At 41.7% G+C, this 21,126-nt stretch overlaps 1 protein-coding gene across 26 annotated transcripts in view; it reads left to right on the plus strand.

Moving 5' to 3' along the window:
- The window catches only part of MADD (MAP kinase activating death domain), a 155,043-nt gene that overhangs the window by 37,500 nt on the left and 96,417 nt on the right, over positions 1-21,126 (plus strand). For 18 of the 26 annotated variants that reach the window (XR_009760684.1, XM_061610961.1, XM_061610966.1 and 15 more), the window contains 9 exons: positions 169-347; positions 8,097-8,332; positions 9,026-9,182; positions 9,811-9,914; positions 11,393-11,586; positions 12,811-13,091; positions 13,813-13,952; positions 17,483-17,584; positions 20,532-20,634. Coding sequence is in view for 25 of the 26 variants with exons in the window: in XM_061610961.1 (XP_061466945.1) it covers positions 169-347; positions 8,097-8,332; positions 9,026-9,182; positions 9,811-9,914; positions 11,393-11,586; positions 12,811-13,091; positions 13,813-13,952; positions 17,483-17,584; positions 20,532-20,634 (1,496 nt within the window). In the remaining variant the exon portion in view is untranslated. Of the gene's footprint in view, positions 1-168; positions 348-8,096; positions 8,333-9,025; positions 9,183-9,810; positions 9,915-11,392; positions 11,587-12,810; positions 13,092-13,812; positions 13,953-17,482; positions 17,585-20,024; positions 20,085-20,531; positions 20,635-21,126 lie in introns of all 26 variants that reach the window. The other 8 variants (XM_061610973.1, XM_061610969.1, XM_061610967.1 and 5 more) reach the window with 3 other exon arrangements.

Below are 21,126 nucleotides of genomic sequence, written 5' to 3' on the forward strand. Positions count from 1 at the left end.
GGCCAAAAGCATGCTAAGTTCATTCTTACTTGCATGTAAGAGCTGAAAGAGGTGTCTGCTGATTCTAGGGAACTAGAACATTGCACTTGGGTTGTGATTGTCCATACGATAAAGCAGTATTGACAATGCCATTCTTATTTATTATGCTTGTGACCTATTGCTGTTCAGGCTTTGGCCAGTATGAGTTTGAATACGCAGCCCATCCCTAACCTAGAGAAGTTTCATGAAAGCCAGGAGATCCCACTGCTTCTGGGAAGACTACAGAATGACCTGCAGTCCACACCTTCTACAGAGTTCAACCCCCTGATCTATGGCAATGATGTAGACTCGGTGGATGTGGCCACTAGGTGAGTCCGAGCAATATCCTTTTCATGAACTTCTATTGGTATAAAATAGAACATCACCTCTGTGGTTTATCATAAGTTGTTAACATTTTTCGCACAGTTGAGGCTGCATAAGATTGAGGTATGAGATAAATACTCTTGTGTATATGTGGTTTCTACACAGTCAGTTGCAGGGGTAGCCAATCTGGTGTCTTCCAGATATTTTGGACTACAACTTCCATCAGTCGCAGCCCAGCATGATCAATGGCCCAACACATGTAGCAGGGCATACTCTAGATTTGGTTTTCGTGACTGGACATGGACTGGACATGGAGATGGTGATCTGAATGTGGGGAGCCTTACATCAGTTCCTTTGTTATGGACAGATCACCGCTTGTTGAAGTTTAGACTTACAGCGGCTTTTCCCCTCTGCAAGGGTGGGGGACCTATTAAGATGGTCCGCCCCCAGAGACTAATGAATCTGGATGGCTTTCAAAGGGCTCTGGGGAGTTTTCCGGCTGATAGGGCTGGTGCTCCTGTCGAAACCCTGGTTGAACTGTGGAATACAGAAATGACCCGGGCAGTTGACATGATCGCTCCTATGCGCCCTCTCCTGTGTAGAGCTCATACAGCTCCATGGTATACTCTGGAGCTGAGAGCGATGAAGCAATATAGGAGACGGCTTGAGTGCAGATGGAGGCGAACTCCTGACGGATGCAATCATGCACTGGTAAGTGCCTATACTAAGCTGTATTCAGGGACAGTGAGAGCAGCAAAAAAGCAATATTTTGCTGCCACTATTACATCATCTATCTGCCGCCCAGCGGAGCTTTTCAAAATTGTCCAAGGACTATTACATTCTGGTCCTAGGGACATGGTGGAACCATCTGAGGCCCGCTGCAATGCATTTGCTAGACACTTCCAGGAAAAAATGTTTTGCATCCGCCGGGACTTGGACTCCAATGTTATCACAGTTGAATCAAATGAGGTATCCAGAACACAGCCTTGTCCTGATTTTTTGGATGAATTTCAGTTGGTACAGCTTGAGGACGTTGACAAGGTGCTTGGACGGGTGCGAGCAACCACTTCTGTATTGGATCCTTGCCCCTCTTGGCTAATAAAAGCTAGCAGGGATGGAACAGCCAGCTGGGCCAGGGAAGTGATTAATGCCTCATTACGAGAGGGAGTGGTCCCTGACTGCCTAAAAGAGGCGGTGGTGAGACCACTTCTGAAGAAATCTTCCCTGGATCCAGAAAATTTTAATAACTACAGGCCGGTAGCAAATGTTCCATTCCTGGGCAAGGTTCTGGAACGAGTGGTTGCGGACCAGCTCCAGATACTCTTGGATGAGACCGATTATCTGGATCCATTTCAATCGGGTTTCAGGCCCGGGTTTGGCACAGAGACAGCCTTGGTCGCCCTGTATGATGACCTTTGCCGGGAGAAAGACAGGGGGAGTGTAACTCTGTTGATTCTCCTTAACTTATCAGCGGCCTTTGATACCATCGACCATGGTATCCTTCTGGGGAGACTCGCTGATTTGGGAGTTGGAGGTACTGCTTGGCAGTGGTTCTGCTCCTACTTGGCGGGTCGTCTCCAGAGGGTAGTGCATGGGGAGTACTGCTCGGCACCCTGGGGTCTCCAGTATGGAGTTCCGCAGGGGTCAGTTCTATCCCCCATGCTTTTTAACATCTACATGAAGCCACTGGGTGCGGTCATCAGGAGTTTTGGAGTGCGTTGTCACCAGTATGCTGATGACACGCAACTCTACTTCTCTTTTTCATCTTTTTCAGGTGAGGCTGTCAATGTGCTGAACTGGTGGCTGGTCGCGACAATGGACTGGATGAGAGCTAATAAACTGAAGCTCAATCCAGACAAGACTGAAATGCTGTTAGTGGGTGGTTCTTCTGACCAGATGGTGGATGTTTATCCTGTCCTGGATGGGGTTGCACTCCCCCTGAAGGAGCAGGTTCGTAGTTTGGGCATTCTTTTAGATCCATCTCTGTCACTTGAGGCTCAGGTAGCCTCGGTGGCACGGAACGCTTTCTACCAACTTCGGTTGGTGGCCCAGCTACGCCTCTATCTGGACAGAGACAACCTCGCTTCAGTTGTTCATGCTCTGGTAACCTCTAAATTAGATTACTGTAATGCGCTCTACGTGGGGCTGCCTTTGAAGACGGTTCGAAAACTGCAGCTCGTGCAAAATGCAGCGGCCAGATTGTTAACAGGGACCAGGCGGTCCGAACATATAACACCGATTCTGGCCTGCTTGCACTGGCTGCCTATATGTTTCCGGGGTCGATTCAAGGTGCTGGTTTTAACCTATAAAGCCTTACATGGCTTGGGACCACAATACCTGTTGGAACGCCTCTCCCGATATGAACCTACCCGTACACTTCGTTCAACATCGAAGGCCCTCCTCCGGGTGCCTACTCAGAGGGAAGCTCGGAGGATAGCAACAAGAAAAAGGGCCTTCTCAGTGGTGGCCCCCGAACTGTGGAATGATCTCCCTGTTGAGGTACGCCTGGCGCCAACATTACTATCTTTTCGGCGCCAGGTTAAAACCTTCCTCTTCTCCCAGGCATTTTAACATTTTAACATCTGTGTTTTAACTTTTTAACATTTTAATTCAGCATTTTAGTATACTAGTATTTTCGTAGTTTAGTATGTTTAAATAGTTTTCTTTGTGCTTATTGTATATTGAAGTTTTACTGTTGTGAACCGCCCAGAGAGCTTCGGCTATGGGGCGGTATAGAAATTTAATAAAATAAATAAATAAAAATAAAATGGTCAGGGATAGGGATGGGATCTGCTTGTTGGTGCCTTTTCAATTGCATTCTGTCAAATTGGCAGGTAGTTCCATTTTGGATTAGTTATTTTTCCACTATCTTTTGCTTTACCATTCCTGGTTTTTCCCCTCCTGAAAAATAATGATATTGTTAACCATGTTTTCCTTTCTGGATGAGAACTAACAAACTGAGACTCAATCCTGACAAGACTGAGATGCTGTTGGTGGATGGTTTCTCTGATCGGATGGTGGATATATACCCTGTCCTGGATGGGGTTACACTCCCCCTAAAGGAACAGGTGCGTAGTCTGGGAGTCATCTTAGACTCTTCCCTCACACTTGAGGCTCATGTAGCCTCGGTGGCCCGGAATGCGTTCTACCAACTTCAGTTGGTAGCCCAGCTATGACCCTATCTGAGTAAGGAGGACCTCACATCAGTGGTACATGCTATGGTAACCTCGCGTCTGGACTACTGCAATGCGCTTTACATAGGGCTACCTTTGAAGACGATTCGGAAGCTACAGCTAGTGCAAATGCGGCGGCCAGACTGCTAACAAGAACTAAGCGGTCTGAGCATATAACACCTGTGCTAGCCCGTTTGCACTGGCTTCCAATATGCTTCCGGGCCAGATTCAAAGTGTTGGTACTTACCTATAAAGCCTTATATGGCGCGGGACCACGATATCTGTCGGAACGCCTCTCCCGATATGAACCGGCCCATACACTACGGTCTACTACGAAGGCCCTCCTCCGGGTTCCGACTCATAGGGAAGCCCGGAGAGTGGTGACAAGATCTAGGGCCTTCTCAGTGGTGGCCCCCGAACTATGGAATGGTCTCTCCGAGGAGGTGCGCCTGGCGCCGACACTATCATCTTTTCGGCGCCAGGTTAAAACCTTTCTCTTCTCTGAGGCATTTTAATTCCTGTTAATTCTAAATTATTATATTTTGATTTTAGACTGTACAGTTTTTTGTACAGTTTTGTATTGTGATATACTGTATGGTGTTATTTTTATTGTATTTTTAATGTTCACCGCCCAGAGAGCTGTTGCTAGTCAGGCGGTATATAAGCTTAATAAAATAAATAAATAAAATAAAATTCTGAAAAGAAAGCTGCTTTCCCTCTGCCCAGTGCCCACCCACCCAATCCCCCTCCTCCTGAATGGCACTGGATCCTTCCCCCCAGCCCTGGGAGAAAGTGAGAGATGGGTTTAACACAAAACAAAGACACAGGCTGGTCAACTGCACATTAACAAAACAAAGATGCAGGCTTGGCAGTTTAATCTTAGCAAAGCAAACACAGGCTGGTCACTTTCAACTTAAAGCAAAGTCATAGGCTTGTCAGTTTAAGGTTAGCAAAACAAACACACAGTCTGGTCAATTTCACATTAGCAAGGCAAAGAGCAGGCTGAGCAAGGCAAAGACACATGCTTATCAGTTTAATGTTAGCAAAGCAAACTCAGGGTGATCAATTTCACCTTCACAAAGCAAAAACACTGGCTTGTCCCCAAGTTAGCAAAGCAAAGAGGCAGGCTAGTCAGTTTCACATTAGCAAAGCAAAGTTGGATGCATTTTTTTAAAAAAAACACCTGGTGTCTGGAAAAGCCAGGAAAAGTTGCTGCAGTCAGGATCGGTCTACAAAGATAGCAAACCTGTGGACTACTGGGAAGTCCAGTGCCGCGTTCGATTTTAGCGAAATTCTCACCCATCCAGGGATAGCAGAAGTTATAGTTGACACCATCTGGAGGACACCTTGTTGACTATTCCTGGACTTTTGCTTTGAGATATATGTTAAGTCAATGAAATCTGACTACTTTGGTTTTCTAAAATTAATTTTTATTGAACATTTTTCATAGAAATAAACAACAGCATTTATTTGGATCAAGTCTGAAAGTATTTAAATCAATGTCCACATAGTTTAACACAGTCACAACAAAACCAGACAATACTATCAAATTATACAAGTATATCCCTTCAAAAAGAGTACTGGGAAGTTGGAGAACGCATTGCACAGCTCCATCTTCACAGGATTCAGTTCTGTATGTTGTTTAACATCTACATGAAACTGCTGAGTGGGGTCATATGGAGTGAATTGTCTTCAGCATGCTGATGAGACTTAGCTCTTTTTCTCCTTTTCATCTTAGATGAGCAGTGGATGTGCTGAATTAGTGCTTGGTTGTGATGATGGATTGGATGAAAGCCAATAAACTGAAGCTTAATCCAGAGAAGTCTGAGATGATCTTAGTGGTTCCTCTGTTCAGATGAGTAGTGCACAGCCTATTCTAGATGGAGTTACACTCACTCTGAAGGAGCATGATTGTAGTTTTGGAAATTCTCTTGGATCCATTACTGCCACTTGGTGCAAATGTGTCCTTGGTGACCTGGAGTGCCTTCTATCCACTTAGTCTGGTGGCCCAGCTGTGACCCTATCTGGACAAAGATAATTTGGCTAGCAATCTGTGCTTTGGTAACTTCAAGACTGGACTATTGCAATGGGCTTTACTTGGGGATGTCTTTGACAACAGTTTGAAAGCTTCAGTTAGTGCAGAATGCAACTACCTGACTCTTGACAGGTTCAAGGCAAACAGATCACATAATGCCAATCTTATTCCAGTTACACTGGCTGCCTGTATGCTGCTGAGCACAATTCAGAGAGCTGTTTTTGATGTATAAAGTTCTTTACGGCTCAGGATACCAGCATCTTCTGAAATGCCTCTCCCATTCTGAGCCTACCTTGACCCTTAGATCTTCTTTTGCGACCCTTCTCTAGGTCCCCTCTCTGAGGGAGCCTCAGAGGGTGGTGACAAGGGAGAGGGTGTTTTCATTTGTGGCTTCCTGTCTGTGGAATATTCTCCCCACTGAGGTTCCTTCACTGACATCTTTTTGGTGCCAAGTAAAGACCTACCTTTCCCCCTAGCTTTTGATAGACTGAGATGATGATATTTTGTTACTAGAGTGCTGCCAAAGCTTCGTGTGGCTGCTATAGGGGGTTGTTTCGTGTGTGTGTGTATATATATATATATATATATATATATATATATATATATATATATATATTACATACCCCATTACTATGGGGTGCCGCAGGGTACCATCTTGTGCCCCATGCTGTTTAACATCTATATGAAGCCCTTCGGAGTAGTCATCAGGAGATCTGGGGCAAGGTGTTAGCAGTACGCTGATGATACCCATCTCTATTTCTCTGTAACATCTGAATCGGGAGAGGCTATGCAAGCCCTTGACCAGTGCCTGGACTCGGTAGTAGGCTGGATGAGGGCCAATTAATTGAGTCTGAATCCTAATAAGACAGAGGTGCTGTGGGTTGATGGTTTCCGTGTTCAGATAATTGGTCAGTTGCCTGCTTTGGATGGGGTCGTTCTCCTTCTGAAAGAGTAGGATCATAGTCTGGGGTGCTCCTGGATCCATCTTTGCTGCTAGAAGCCCAGGTGACCTCAGTGGGTAGGCGTGCTCTTTACCAGCTTTGGCTGGTAAGAAAGCTGTGGCCATTTCTGGACCGGGATGGCCTGACCACTGTTGTCCATGCATTGGTAACCTCCATGCTGGATTACTGTAATGCGCTCTATGCAGGGCTGCCCTTGAGGTTGGTCCAGAAGCTACAGCTGATGCAAAATGCGGCGGTGAGACTGCTCACTGGGGCAGTGTATCGCCAATATGTTACCTCATTGTTGAAAGAATTGCACTCACTACCTATTTGCTACCGGGCTAAGTTCAAGGTTCTGGTTTTGGTGTACAAAGCCTTATACAGCTTGGGACCAGGATACCGGAAATATCATCTTACCCCTTATATACCCAGTCGATCATTGCGCTCTGCAGGTGAGGGCCTCCTGCAGATACCATCTTATCAGGAGGTCCGTTCTGCAAAACATAAGAAACAGACCTTTAGTGTGGTGGCACCTATCCTGTGGAATTCCCTCCCCTTAAATACTAGACAGGCACTATCTCTGTTATCTTTCCAGCGCCTACTGAAGACCTTTCTCTTTCAACAAGCCTTTTAAGTAGACTTTATCCCAGTCTGCATCTGTGTTGTAATTGCTTTTTAAGATGTTTTTAAAACTTCCTCAAAAAGTATGTTTTTAAAGATGTTTTCTTGTAATATATTTTAAAGTCTGGTTTTATGATGTTTTAGAGTATTTTTAGTGCTTTTGTTTGCCTCCCTGAGCTCCTACTGGGAGGAAGGGTGGGATATAAATCTAATAAATAAATAAATAAAAATATGTATGTATAAATATATATTGTAATGAGTAGTAGGTGTTTATATGAATTATTTTAATGGTACGATTTATGTATGTTTTTAAATGTGTTGTAAGCTGCTTGGAGACCTTAGGGTAACAAGCAACTAACAAGTCTAAATAATAATAATAATAATAATAATAATAATAATAAATTTACATACACAAAAAGAGGCGATTTACATACACAAAATAAGGGAACCATACTTTATGCAATTTATCCTGCTGTATTTCCTTATTGGCAATTCTATAGCTATCAGTCAATTTTCTCAAGTAATGGCATTTCCCATTTCCTGTAGTACCATTGTGAAATGAAATACCCTCTTCGGATTTCCATAAGAAATAGCTTATGAACAGGTGTATTAACAGTTCCTTATGCACAAATCTAACTACTCTGTAGAACTCTTTAGTATGCAAAAGTGATGACATACCTTAGAGTTGATGACTGGATTCAAGATAATCTCTGTACTTAGGCTATCTGCAAATAAAATGAAAATATAAGTGAAATGTCTTTTTCCTTGATCCCTGCACAGTAGTGGCACAGAAGGATTTTCTGTTTCCATGGAGCATATTTTAGGGTTTTTGGGACTGCAATAGATTTTAGCCATGATGTTGAATGGATGAACTTACTCCTCTGCTCTTTCCTTCCTAGAGATGAACCTAAAGTTTGTTTTCCATGATATGTGCAGTGTGTTCTTCACATTTTCATGTCGAATATATTACCAATTTTTTTCTAGGGTTGCCATGGTGAGATTCTTCAATTCCTCAAATGTTTTACAAGGATTCCAGATGCACACTCGCACACTTCGTCTCTTCCCCCGGCCAGTGGTTGCATTTCAGGCCAATTCCTTCCTTGCCTCACGACCAAAACAGACACCATTTGCAGATAAATTGTCCAAGACGCAGGCGGTGGAATACTTTGGGGAATGGTCACTCAACCCCACTAATTATGCTTTCCAAAGAATTCACAACAGTAAGTCTTGGCCTTGTGTTTTGCACTTCCTCTTGACTAATGTTGACTCTTCTAATACAAAAGCAGTGTCAGGAAATTAATTGCATAGTGTCTCCTACATCCTAACTGTTCTGTGGAGGAGCAACGTTGTTAGACTTTTTTTGTGGATGTGGATGTGGATGTGGGTGGATGGATGGATGGATGGATGGATGGATGTTGTAGTGTGGAGTGCAGAAATAGCTGGTCTGTTAGGACTGGTAGTTGAAAGAATAAAGAAACTTAAGGTTTATTAGTACAAAAAGTCATACATGCTGAAACAGCCATGCGGACTGCACTCAGGGAGCCATTACTCACTGAGAACAAAGACAGGAAGAGAAGGGATGGAGGGGAGGGGAGGAGCAAAACCTGCAAAAGCAACAAACACTTTAAAGGAGGAATCATCAGAGGAAAGAATAGATTACCTTTCTGTCTGTCACCCCCCACTGGTTCAGGCCACTTGTGATATGCGTTGGTGCTTTACTCCCAACAAACATCCCATTAAGATTAGAAAGCCCATGAAACAAATATTTTTCCAGTGATGCTGAAGTATTTTTCTTTCTCATGTTTTGTCTACCTTTTATAATGTAAATTCTGCAGGGCAGCTGCACCCCACTTTGAAGACTTTTGGGAACTGCAACTTGGAAATAATTGTCATTTAACTTGCTTTTTCTATAGACATGTTTGACCCAGCTCTGATTGGTGATAAGCCAAAGTGGTATGCTCATCAATTGCAACCAATCCATTACCGTGTCTATGACAGCAATTCTCATCTAGCTGAAGCACTGAGTGTCCCGATAGAGAGAGAAACAGATTCTGATCCTACTGATGATAGGTTAGTGGGGAGTACAACTTTATGCCACTGGTTCTAAGTGGGGTTTGTCATTCTATTTTTCAATGTTTATTAATAAATTTCAATGCTGCCTTTAGCACTGGTTTCCAGGGCAGTTTAATGGATAAAGTGATAAAATGTTAACACTGCAATTATAAATTACAGTTAAGTCAGCGCCTAAGGTTTCTCTAAAATCCAGTTAAGTAAGAGTTCTCTAAAATCCAGATCTAAACATCCTTAAAAAGCTTTTTAAAAGCCTGGTAGAATAAAAAAGGCTTTGCCTGCTGCTGAAAATATAGAGTGTAGGTGCCAGGCTCTGTTGCTACAACTTGCTATTCTGACATCTCCTTCAGTCAAAATGTTTCTGGTAGAGTAAAAATAAGCTTTCATTCTTTTTCAAAATTATTTTTCCAAGCACATGGTTATACAACGGTCGTTATAACCTATCATTTAGGAGAAGCTATTCGTTTAACAAAACCTGTGTGACTATAGTCTTGCAGTATGAATGCCTCTTGGGTGCTTCTCCGTCAGTTGCTGGTTTGTTCTGTTCTCCTCACTGTCTTTTGCTATATTTTTTTCTTGTATTTCCTGCCACTTCTCATTCTTTTTCACACTCTCCATCTTACAATAGTGGTAGTGACAGTGTGGACTACGATGACTCCAGCTCTTCATATTCATCTCTTGGTGACTTTGTTAGCGAAATGATGAAATGCGACATCAATGGTGACACTCCAAGTGAGTAACTTTGAGCTAATAATTTAATTAGCTCTATGTATATGCTTCAATCTGACTTAATTGATTTGAGAAAGAGAGCGAGCACCTAAGCTAATGATGAATGAATTGTTATGATATGTTCTCTTTAGGTAAATAGGCATATTACTCTAGTTTTTAATATCATGTGCCACCCAGCCAAAACATTTGCTGTTTTCTATAATCATGTCACTCTTGAAGGTTGCAGAAGAGTTTTTTAATGTATTTATTAAGTGTATATCTTGCCCTTCCTCCCAGAAGAGCCCGATTTTAGGTATGGTATAGATAAAAGTTAGTTGGTTAGGGTTTTTTTGGTTAAATATAAGGTCAGGGATCTTTACTTGCGACTAGAATGTCATTTGTAACCACCTGTGCTGGAGATAATTTGGTTCATTATCTTTTGTTTTATTGATGTTTCTAGCCAGTACTTATACATTGTAAATGTTATAACTTGTCATTGAGTGGACTTGAACACCCACTTCTCTTTCTTTTTACATAGTACAGAAGGGGTGGTTAACTCCCGGCCCAGGGGCCTGATATGGCCCCCAAGCAATTTTTTCTGCCCCCTCCACCCTGGACCCCACAAATTTTGGCAAAGGTGGCAAAAAGAACAAAAACTAAAGTTGAACACGGTGCTGGGAAGCCTTGAGCCTTGATGTGGCTCTTTTGCACTCATCAGATCAATCAGCTGATACAAGGAGGGCCAATTTGCATCCCCATCAACTGTATGTGTGTTATTGTCCTTCCCTTCTCATCTGATGACCCATTTGATTAGTGGGGAGGGAGCAATAACTGTGGGGCTGCATGTCTTTCCCTGTGTATGCCTGTGTCCTGTGTTTGTGCAAGAGTGTAGGTGGCCACATCCATATTTGGCTACACTCGTCACTGGAATGCTGCCCTCAGGCCTAAAAAGGTTAGACACACAGTAGTAAAGAAGTATAACGTTACATCTTTGAATGGCTTGCATATATTGTTAATTTAGATTTTGACAGAGTTTGCACGTTGCAAATGAGCAAATATGCAAATTCCTGGAGCAAAGATTGCAGTTGATGCAGTCCTCCCCTGGCCCTGCTGCTGCCTTGCCATTCAGGCTGAGTCATGGTTTGGCTTAGCATTTTGCCTGAACCTGGGCTCATGGTTTGTCTTGCTCCAGACAAACCATAACCTGAAACCAAGGTTTGTTTTTGATTTACTGCTCATGGCTTGCCTGGGGGAGAATAATCATGAACCCAGGTTCAGACATAATGCTAAGCCAAACCATGACTTAGCTTGTATAGCATCGTGGCTGCAGGATCAGGAAAGGGGCACAGAGGCAGCAATCTTTGCTCTAGAAACCTGAACATTTGCTCATTCTTGCTAAGCCATGATTTGGCTTAGTGTTATATACGAACTGGGTCTTTGTGAATTTAGAGATTTGTGTTGACCCTATGAAGTTAAGTACTGTTTATAAAATCTTTTTACAGATGTTGATCCACTAACCCACGCAGCTTTGGGTGATGCAAGCGAAGTGGAATTTGATGACTTTCAGGAGTATTCGGGCGATATGGATGAACAAGCCCCTGATAGTGAAAACTCACAAGACAATAATCAGCCTCGGTCAAGTTCAAGCACTACAGCCAGTAGTAGCCCCAGCACTGTCATCCATGGGGTGAATCATGTGTGTAATGGGGCTATTGTACAAAGAAGGGAGGAAAGGAAGTAGGGTGGTGGAGGATGATAGGGTTTTTTTCTAGTTTGGTATTCATCAGAGGTTGGATCCTGTAATTACTGAGGCTTAAAACTCCTTGGGGTGGAAAGGATTTGTTTGATGCTTTGACCTTCCTTTTGGAAGAAAGTGGAGCACAAATAAACAATAAAATGAAAGTTAAAAAATTAAACTGCCATGTTATTCAGTGTTCTTCACACTTTGCACATCACTTTGCACGTCATAGTAAGCTATAATTAATAGTTAACAGTGAACATACCTGTCTGGACTGTTTTGCTTCTCCCTATTAGCACACGGAGCAAACAATGAGCTGATGCTTAGTGTTGCATCCAAACCAAGGATTGTGGCTTGTTTTGCTCAAACTTTGGCTTATCATAGTTTAGAGAGAAACAAACAGTGATATGGTGGCTTTTTTTAGTCGTAACAGTAAGCCAGGAATTGTGCTTTTTTTCTCCCATTACTTGTGGGGAGAAGCAAATGGGGCATGATTGACTAATGCATGGTAAGCCATCGTTTATGACTTACCATGATGTGAAAACAGCCAGTGTTAATAAAGTAGGTGGTGAAAGTATATTTATATCACAATTATGTATTTTTGATATAAAACTACAGTGAACAGCTGTCGTATGGTTCGTGCCTGTCTAATAAAAGACAATGGGTTTACTCACATTCACATGCTCATACCTGTCAAGCCAACTGGAATGATTAAAAAAACAATCAGAGTGGAGAAGTAGAATTGCATAGACAGATACAATACATAATTATTGGATATTTTGTGAATTAACTGTTGTATATGGAGGCTATGGAGACAAGACTGTGCTCAGTAGGGAAATCTTCAAGTGAGCATCCATGTCTCCTTAGGTGTTCGAGGTTACAGGGCAATTTAAGAAGTGTTAGAAAATGGATGAAAATGTAATATTAATAAAATGTACTTTTATAGAAAAGAACTGGCCTAATGATGTGAATGTATTCATCAGTGAAATGTTAGACATAGGGAAAAAATTGCAGACAGGTGATCCTGGCAGTTTCATTGCAACATAACCCAATTTAGTATGGGCAATGTTAGAAATAATGAGAACAATTGGTGTTCAGAATCTTAGGTCTCTCTTGAGCCTGTCATCAGCTATTACATGTGTATGCATTTGTAGACAAATTGACTTGGTGTTTATCTTACAGGAGTCAGCTGAATCAGCAGAATTGGAGGAGAAGATGGTAGCTGGATTTTCAAATCACCTTTCCAGTTTGCCTTTACAACCAAACTTTCCTAAAATGGGTTTGGAACGCCGTGAGAATGAGAGTTCTGCAAACAATTTGAGCTCTGTGGATGGAATGGTGAAGAAAAGAGAGTATGATAACCCATACTTTGAACCACAGTATGGGTTCCCAGGAGAGGAAGAGGAGGATGAACAGGAAGAAAGCTATACACCGAAGTTCAATCAGAACCTCAATGGCAATCGGTGAGATATCATTATATCCAGGGCTCCATAAAGACCACACTAGAGTTTTATTAAACTTGGTACTCTGTGCTTACTACTATCCATTTCCCACAGAAAATCCCCTTCTGGTTCTAAAACATTTTGATCATTTTCTTAGAAGTTGATAATGCCCTCCTTGACCTTGAAGGATATATATTAAACATATAAGACTTTGCAGGACCCCCAGTACCATGGAAGCGTCTTTCCTCTGGTGCAGTCCTCCACCACTTGGGGTTCTACATGAAGGAAAGATCTGTGTGGGTTTTTTCCATGTGACAGCCAACCAGCTGGGAGGCACAGTGACAACTGGGAGGGGAAAAGCCATGTGATTGGCTACATGGTTCTGTTGTTCACGATAGCATATAACAGCAGATTGGGATTGCACCACTTTGTTGAATCCCTATATGAGTAGGACCTGTAATTGTTGGTTGAAGAGGACCGTAGTTATTGTATTGGAAGTGTTTCAGGGTGTTTACTCTTCTTATTGACTGCTAGTACTTGAAATCTATAGAAGATTACAGCTTCGTGCCTTTGTTCTCATGCTCACTCTAATCTAGAATAGGCATCAGTTGGCATGACAACTTTCAGACTCACACCATATATAGAACAGATATTTTTGTTGCTGATATGAGATGATTCCCATTTTTTTATGGTTGTAGGAGGAAGAATGATGTCAATAATATAATTGTCTTTTCTTTTAAAGACCTCTGAAGCCTCTGCGTCCCAACAGTTTAAAGCTAGGCAATGAGTCTGATGCGGAATCGGATTCCCATGCCAGTTCCCCAAATTCTACAATCTCCAACAACAGCAGTGAAGGTTTTGGGGGCATTATGTCTTTTGCCAGTACGTATAATTGTTTCTTATTCACTCTCTTTTGGAGAAAAGATACTAATCAGTACCAATAGTAGCTTTCTCAGTACTAATAGTATACTATGTACTCTGTAGCACTTAAGATTTGCATTTTGCTTCCAGGTTCACAATTTCTGTGGTTTGCAAGTATAATAAACCATATGCAAAGGCTATAGCAGGAACTGGTGCTAAGAAGATTATTATTATTTTTATTTATATGCTGTCCTTTTTCCTAAAGGAGCTCAGGGTGTTGCACAACATAAAAAATACAACCAATAATTAAAAGAATATAACAAATCAACGTCGTAACAGAACAATTGAACCCCAATGCCAATTTATGGCCCGAATGCCTAGGTGAATAAATATGTTGTTATTGGTGTCTAAATAGTAACCGGGGGGGGGGGGCAACTGTACTTCCCTGGAGGGAATTCTACAATTATGGTGCTGCCACCAAGGCAGGGCCTCCCCATCAGGTACCAGAGCATGAGCCACTAGGTACTGGTAGAGGTGCTTTTTAAAGAACTTGGGTCCTAAACCATTTTAGGGTTTTATATGTCAGCACCAACACCTTGAATTTGGCCTAGTAGCTCACAGGTAGTCAGTGCAATGCATTGAGGATTGGTGTCAAATGATCCTATCTAGTCGCCCCATTTAACAGCCTGGTAGTCAAATTCTTCAGTAGCTGCAGCTTCTGGATTGTCTTTAAGGATAACCGAACACATAATGAATTTCAGTAATCTATTTGTGAGGCTATTAGAGCATGGATTACTGAGTCCATTCTGTCGTGGTCCCACAACAGCCATAGCTGGTTAACCAACCATAGTTGAACATGGACTTTTCTTGCCACTGAAGCCACCTGTCCTTCCAGTGACAGCTTTAAGTTGAGAAAACCCAAGCTATGTACCCATTCCTTCAGGGGGAATTCAAACCCATATAGAATGTCTCCTTAATTCCTGGACCACCTACCTACAGCACTTATTTATTATTTATTTATTTATTTTTAAAAACTTATATACCGCCCGACTAGCAATAGCTCTCTGGGTGGTGAACATAGATACAATAAAATACAATATAATACAAAAACATCAGTCTAAAATCAAATTTCACAATCTAAAAACAGCAAAGGCTAAAATCAAATTACAAACATTACAATCATTAACAAAAAATTAAAATGCCTCGGAGTAGAGAAAGGTTTTAACCGGGCGCCGAAAGGATGATAGTGTCGGCGCCAGGCGAACCTCCTCGGGGAGACTATTCCATAGTTCGGGGGCCACCACTGAGAAGGCCCTTGATCTTGTCACTGCCCTCCGGGCCTCCCTATGAGTCGGGACCCGGAGGAGGGCCTTCGTAGCAGACCGTAGTGTACGAGCCGGTTCTATCTATCTTATGATTCAGCTTCAGGTGGAACCTTTTCCATGAGCTTTCTCTGACTTGGGTTAGTAAGGTTGACATGCAGAAGCAGAAGGTCATTTTTGGTGATGGGCCTTAGTTATGGAATGCTCTTTTCTACAAGGCCTGTGTTGCTGGCTCCGGTTTGAAACTTAGGTAAGTCAGAAGCCCTGTTTGGTGGTGGTTTTCACACAATAGAGGAAGGGCTGTAGCTTAGTGGTAGAGTATCTGCTTTGAATGTAGAAGGCCCCAGATTCAATCCCTGGCATCTCCCAGGTATGGCTGGGGGAATCTGAAATCCTGGAGAATCCGTGTATGCAGTGCTGAGTTAGATGGGTCAATGGTCTGACTTGGTAGAAGGCAGCTTTCCTATGTTCTAGGAGAGAGAATAGGAATGTTCTAGTCAGGTGTGCCACAGCCCTACTCCCTCCACATGCTATAAGGCAAACTTCTGCAGAGGGGAACCTACAGTACTTGTGGCAGCTCTCCCTGCACAGCAGGTTCTCTGCTGCGGATTTTTGCCCCCCAAATCAGGTGGCAGCTGTGGCCAAGTGTGCCTTTGTCTAGATTATATCATTGCACCAATTGCACCTGTTCCTGGAGAAGGCAAATTTAACCAAGCTTGTGCATGCATTGATTACATCAAGGATGGATTATTGTAATATACTCTAAATGGATTGCCTTTGATAAGTGTACAGAAACTACAGCTGATCAAAAACCAGTAGCCAAAATTTAACATGTTTTGGACTTTTGAAGAGTGTGACTCCACTATTGTATCAGTTTCATTGACTTCTGGTCTGTTTCTGGGTCAATATAAAGAGCTGGTTACAGTTTTTAAAGCTTTGGGCCAAGAAATTTAAATGAGACACTCAGGTTATCAGTGGTGATGTAGCCTTTTCCATGGCAGCACCCAGGCTATGGAACTCACTGCTCTGGACAATCTGGCTGGTTCCCCCTCTAATGACATCAGCTAAAAATGTTTTTGTTCCAGCAGGTCTGTGATCTTGCATGATCTTGATCCTGTCTGGCCATTTTGTCTATTTCCTGTCTACTTTAAAGATGAATTTTATCTGCTATGTTGATTTGCTGTTTTAAACATTGTGAATGTTAACTGCCATGGGCATCTAAAAATGAGACTGAAAGATGGAATGGAAATAGAATCATAGAATAGTAGAGATGGAATATTTTACATTAAATACATTTATCTCATTAAATAAACCAGATGGAGAAGCAGAGGAGCAGGAAATACAAGTCATGTGTTCATCTTGCCTTCTCCCCCCCCCCTTGTCTCAAGTCCAAAATATCTCTGTGAATATTACCAGAATTCCATTTCAGGTTGAGAGAGAGAGCCTGCTACTGAGAGCAAAATGCACATGATGCTAAATGTGGTAATGTGCAGATTTTTAAAACTGAAATGGCATCGGCTGGTGGGGGGCTGCTACTTATTGGGGTCACAGCAGAAATAGAAGGAGAATTTTAACTACTTCCTTCTCTCGGACCTTGCCTGTCATATTCTGGAGCCTACATGTTCCTGCAAGGCCCGCTGGGACTCATGTGTTGGTTCTCCCCAGTACCTGCAGCCATTTGCACACCTGGTATTAGTGTTTCTGTAGCCACAAGCCTCCCCTTTGAGTACTTGCAGGGTGGCTTGCGCCATACTAGGTAAGTCCCTTCACAAGGGAAGTGAAGACTAGGAGATCTGTTACAGAACTGATTCAACTTTGGGTAAGCCCATGAACAAGCACAAGGGGTATGGCAGTGCTGGTGCCTGCAGCAGCAATGCCAGTGGAGGACCTGAATGGTGACAGGCACTGGGGAGGGCCCAGGAAGTGCTGAAAGGGCCATGAAAGGCAGTCTGCTTAGTCCCCTCCAGATCTGGCACCAGGCCTGTCTCCCCTGCTGTGGTCCTGAAGAACTCCCTCTTCTGAAATGGATACTTGCTTCAGGAGGAATAATCCCCCATTATAATAATCCCCCATTAGTGCCCACCAGCTGATGCTACTTGCACTTTAAAAAACCTTAATGTTACATTTAAGGTCATGCCTAAAGTTGTTCAGATGTAAATTTGCAGAATAAATTATCAAATGAGTTGAGGGGATGATTAGATCACTTGATATATTTTCTTTTTGTTATAGGTAGCCTATACAAGAACCACAGCACAAGCTTTAGTCTGTCCAATTTAGCACTTCCAACCAAAGCTGGGAGAGACAAAAACACTCCATTTCCTAGCCTGAAAGGTAATCATTTTTCCTTGTCTGTTACTGCTTTCAGAATCCCTTTGATTGCCAAGCAGTCACAGAATCACCCCCTGCCAAAAAGGGTATTTGGGGAAACTAGGAATTCTGAAAATATGAATTCCCTTTGGGTAATGCTTCAAATGTCTTAAGCAGAATTGTTCATGTCACTATTAGTGAATGTTTTTGGGTGGGTAGGGAGTATTATTATTTTTTGTCTGTCTTTAATGACTGGCTGTAGGAAATGCATTTTGCAAAAAGATTCTGCATAAAGTGAATGCAAATTCTTTATCCTCTGGACTGATTTAATTTTACCAACCCCACATGAAAGCTGCTGAAAAGCCCTTTCCCTGGCATTCGTCTGTGTGGCAAACATAAAATTCAAATTATCTTTTGTATGTGGGCTATCCTTTTTGTGTGCAGCTGCATTTCACTGCCAGTGGTAGTCTTGGCTCGTAGACACTGTCTACCCAGTTAAGGAGACCAACCAGGCAAGGCCCTCTTAAACTTTATGCTTGAGATGTGAAGCACTGCTATGGGAAAGGTTTTCCAACAGTTTCCATAGGAAGCTATAACATTTAAATTGTCCCTATATATAATCTATTTGCTAGAGATAAAAATCAACTTGAGAGGAAAAATATCAATAGCCTTTCATTTGGAGCAATAGGTCTTAGCTAAGGTAGACTACCTTCTTTAAACTTGAAAAAAATGGAGCAGAGGCTGCAGAAATTACTCCATGATATCTATAGTATGGTTTGTGTTAGTGTTGCTATTGTTGAAGGAAAGATAATCTGAAGTTTATCATTGTTTGATTTTTCATTTAAACTTTTCAGTTGCTCTGCTGGAAGAATGCTTTATTTGCTTTTTCAGTGCTATATTAGAATCAGAAAATGTTATTTTTCTTTTTAATAAGTTGATTTTATTTATTTATTTCCCCTCTCCATTTTCATCGGTAAAGATTACTTTATTCTGGAAGTGGGAAGGGATGTGGATAAAGGTTGGTATGATGTCTTGCTGACCTTCGACCTTTTAGTAATAAAGGCCAGAAGTTGGTTTTGTGTTGCTGGCTTGGACTTTGCTTTGAATAGAATAACGTTTTCTTAGGGGTGTACATGTATGTGTGTATGTGTGTGTAAAGAATCAAGAACCAGCACAGGACGAATGTGAGTAGTTTGATGAGGACTCAGCATGGTCTCTCTTGGGATATTTCCATTTGGTCATATTTGTGTAGAGATCTTTTGTTAGCTAAACTTATTATTGATAACACACATTGGAAGAAAACAGTGATGGGTTTTTCCATTTCTTTTTCATGCTTTGTGTCTCATCCTCTGCAGTTTCTTCTCATTTCTTGACAACTCCTGTTCTGTTTGGCTCTGCAGTTTTCTAAACTAGGATAGAATATTCCCTTTATCAGTGCTTTTGTCTCTTTCATGCATAAACAAAGATTTATAGCTGACTGACTTGACCAGTATTTCTCAAGCATCATCCTAGTTGGGTTGTAGGAATGGCATGGTGATAGACATTTGTGTATGCCAGGTATTTATCATTTTTCTTAATGTATAAATTCTTTGAGATGCAAGATAGGTAGATAATAATTTCTCATTTAACTCTATTTGTCATTATTTCATTCCTCTTTTCAGCTATTCCTTAACATTTTTTTTCATTACCTTCCTTCATGTTCTGAAGGGAGACAAGCTTTATTATTTGCAGTTCTTATGGAATAAAAGATAATAGGATTAATTTCTAGGGTACAGAAAAGCATTATTTCTGATTTGGATGGAGTCCAGAGTAGCCTTTGAGTAACTTTAAATCAGGTGAGGACATATCTGCCATGCAAATAAGAGCTTGTTTTACACACTTTGTCATGAATTCCCCCAAGGATCAAGAACCTTTAAAAATGACAGTTCTGTGTGGGGAAAACTGTCAGAAATATGTAGTTCTCACAAAGAACTATGCCAGTAAGGATTGTTTTTGTGGAAGCCGTGAAGGTCAGATTGTTTGAAAGAGTGCTTCTTGAGAGATTGTTTTGAGTCTCTCTAATATGCTGAATCAGCACAGCTAATACCCACAAGCCATACAGGGGTGGTGCCAATTCCTGTGCTAATTATTACTTATCCAAAGAACAGGTCAACAACAAGCTTATTGCAGTGGGCCAATACAACAGGGATTGTAGTGCGTGCACACATGCATGCACACACGTGCGTGCACACACTCACAGACACACAGAGCTAGTAGATATCTCTTTCTTGAGTTTTTCTTCCACTTTTGGTTTATTCCTACTTAGCCATGGGGAAACTGCTATCTGAACCACCCTAATGTAGACATTCCCCAAATTTAATCTAGATCTGGTTTTGAAAGGGAGGGAATTAATCAAGTAACTAATTAAATATAGAAATGGTGGTGATATTGCAGTGCACTACTAATTGTTTATTTTGTGTCCCAGTATTTGGGCTAAATACTATAATGGAGATTATTACTGAAGCTGGGCCAGTAAGCAGTGAAGGTGGGTTCCTTGCATTGTGTACTGTGCATGACATACCAACTCCCAACAAGCATCCTTGTGCCTGTCTTTTGGGCAACTTTTCTACCGATAACCAGTATCATGTGATTTCTAGTAGTCACACTCCCATAACACATTATGCTTTTCCATATGGTGTTTAATCAGAAGATGGTTCTTGTGGCAGATACGCATGCAGAGCAGCCAAACCTCTCATTCCTTTCACTTTCTGCTTTTGTTACTATCTTCTCTTTTGTTTCTGCCTCATTCCCATTACTGTTTTCTGCTGATGTATGATGCAATAATACAAAATATGCTGCTGCTTTTTCAAGTTTCTTTGTATGTTCTTTTAATTAGAGTGTTAGCTGACTCTTGTGTGTCTCATTGATACTGTTCTTGGGCTTGGGTGTGGTTTTCAGTAACTTCCCTCATTCTGCTTTCTCCCTTATGCAGGAAACAGGCGAGCACTTGTGGATCAAAAGTCTTCTGTTATAAAGCACAGCCCAACAGTGAAAAGGGAGTCTCCTTCACCACAGGGGCGAACTAATAATTCCAGGTAAAGACATCTAAAATAACTTATTTTTAAGAAAAGAATATGTGCTTGACTCCTAGAAATACCTCCTTAGAGTTGCTGTAGAGTGCATAGTGAGATTTATGTTGTGTCTCCTGGACAATATGTATGTTTTGAGTCTGAGAATATTGGGACATGCTTCTACAAAGAAAAATTAAAGAAACAAGGTGATCTTTGGTATTTATGATATTTTATATTTCAGTTTTACTAGAACTGAATATACAGTTGTTCTGTTTAATTGTCTAGCTTGACATTTAGATCTTATTTATAAAATCTTTGAAGATTAGGCAGCATTTCCATTTGAGAAGAGTTCCACACATGCGAGTTGCCTCCACCCAGTTTTGGCTGGTTCTCTCCCAGTAGATCTCGCACGGCATCCAACCATATTCCAGAAGATCCCTTGACTCTCAAAAGCTACTTTTTTGGGGAGGGGGGATAGCATGGTGAGGATGGACTAGAAAAATCATTTCCATAAGC

The sequence above is a fragment of the Rhineura floridana genome, chromosome 2 (genome assembly GCF_030035675.1).
Source record: "Rhineura floridana isolate rRhiFlo1 chromosome 2, rRhiFlo1.hap2, whole genome shotgun sequence".
Taxonomy (NCBI): Eukaryota; Metazoa; Chordata; class Lepidosauria; order Squamata; family Rhineuridae; genus Rhineura; species Rhineura floridana.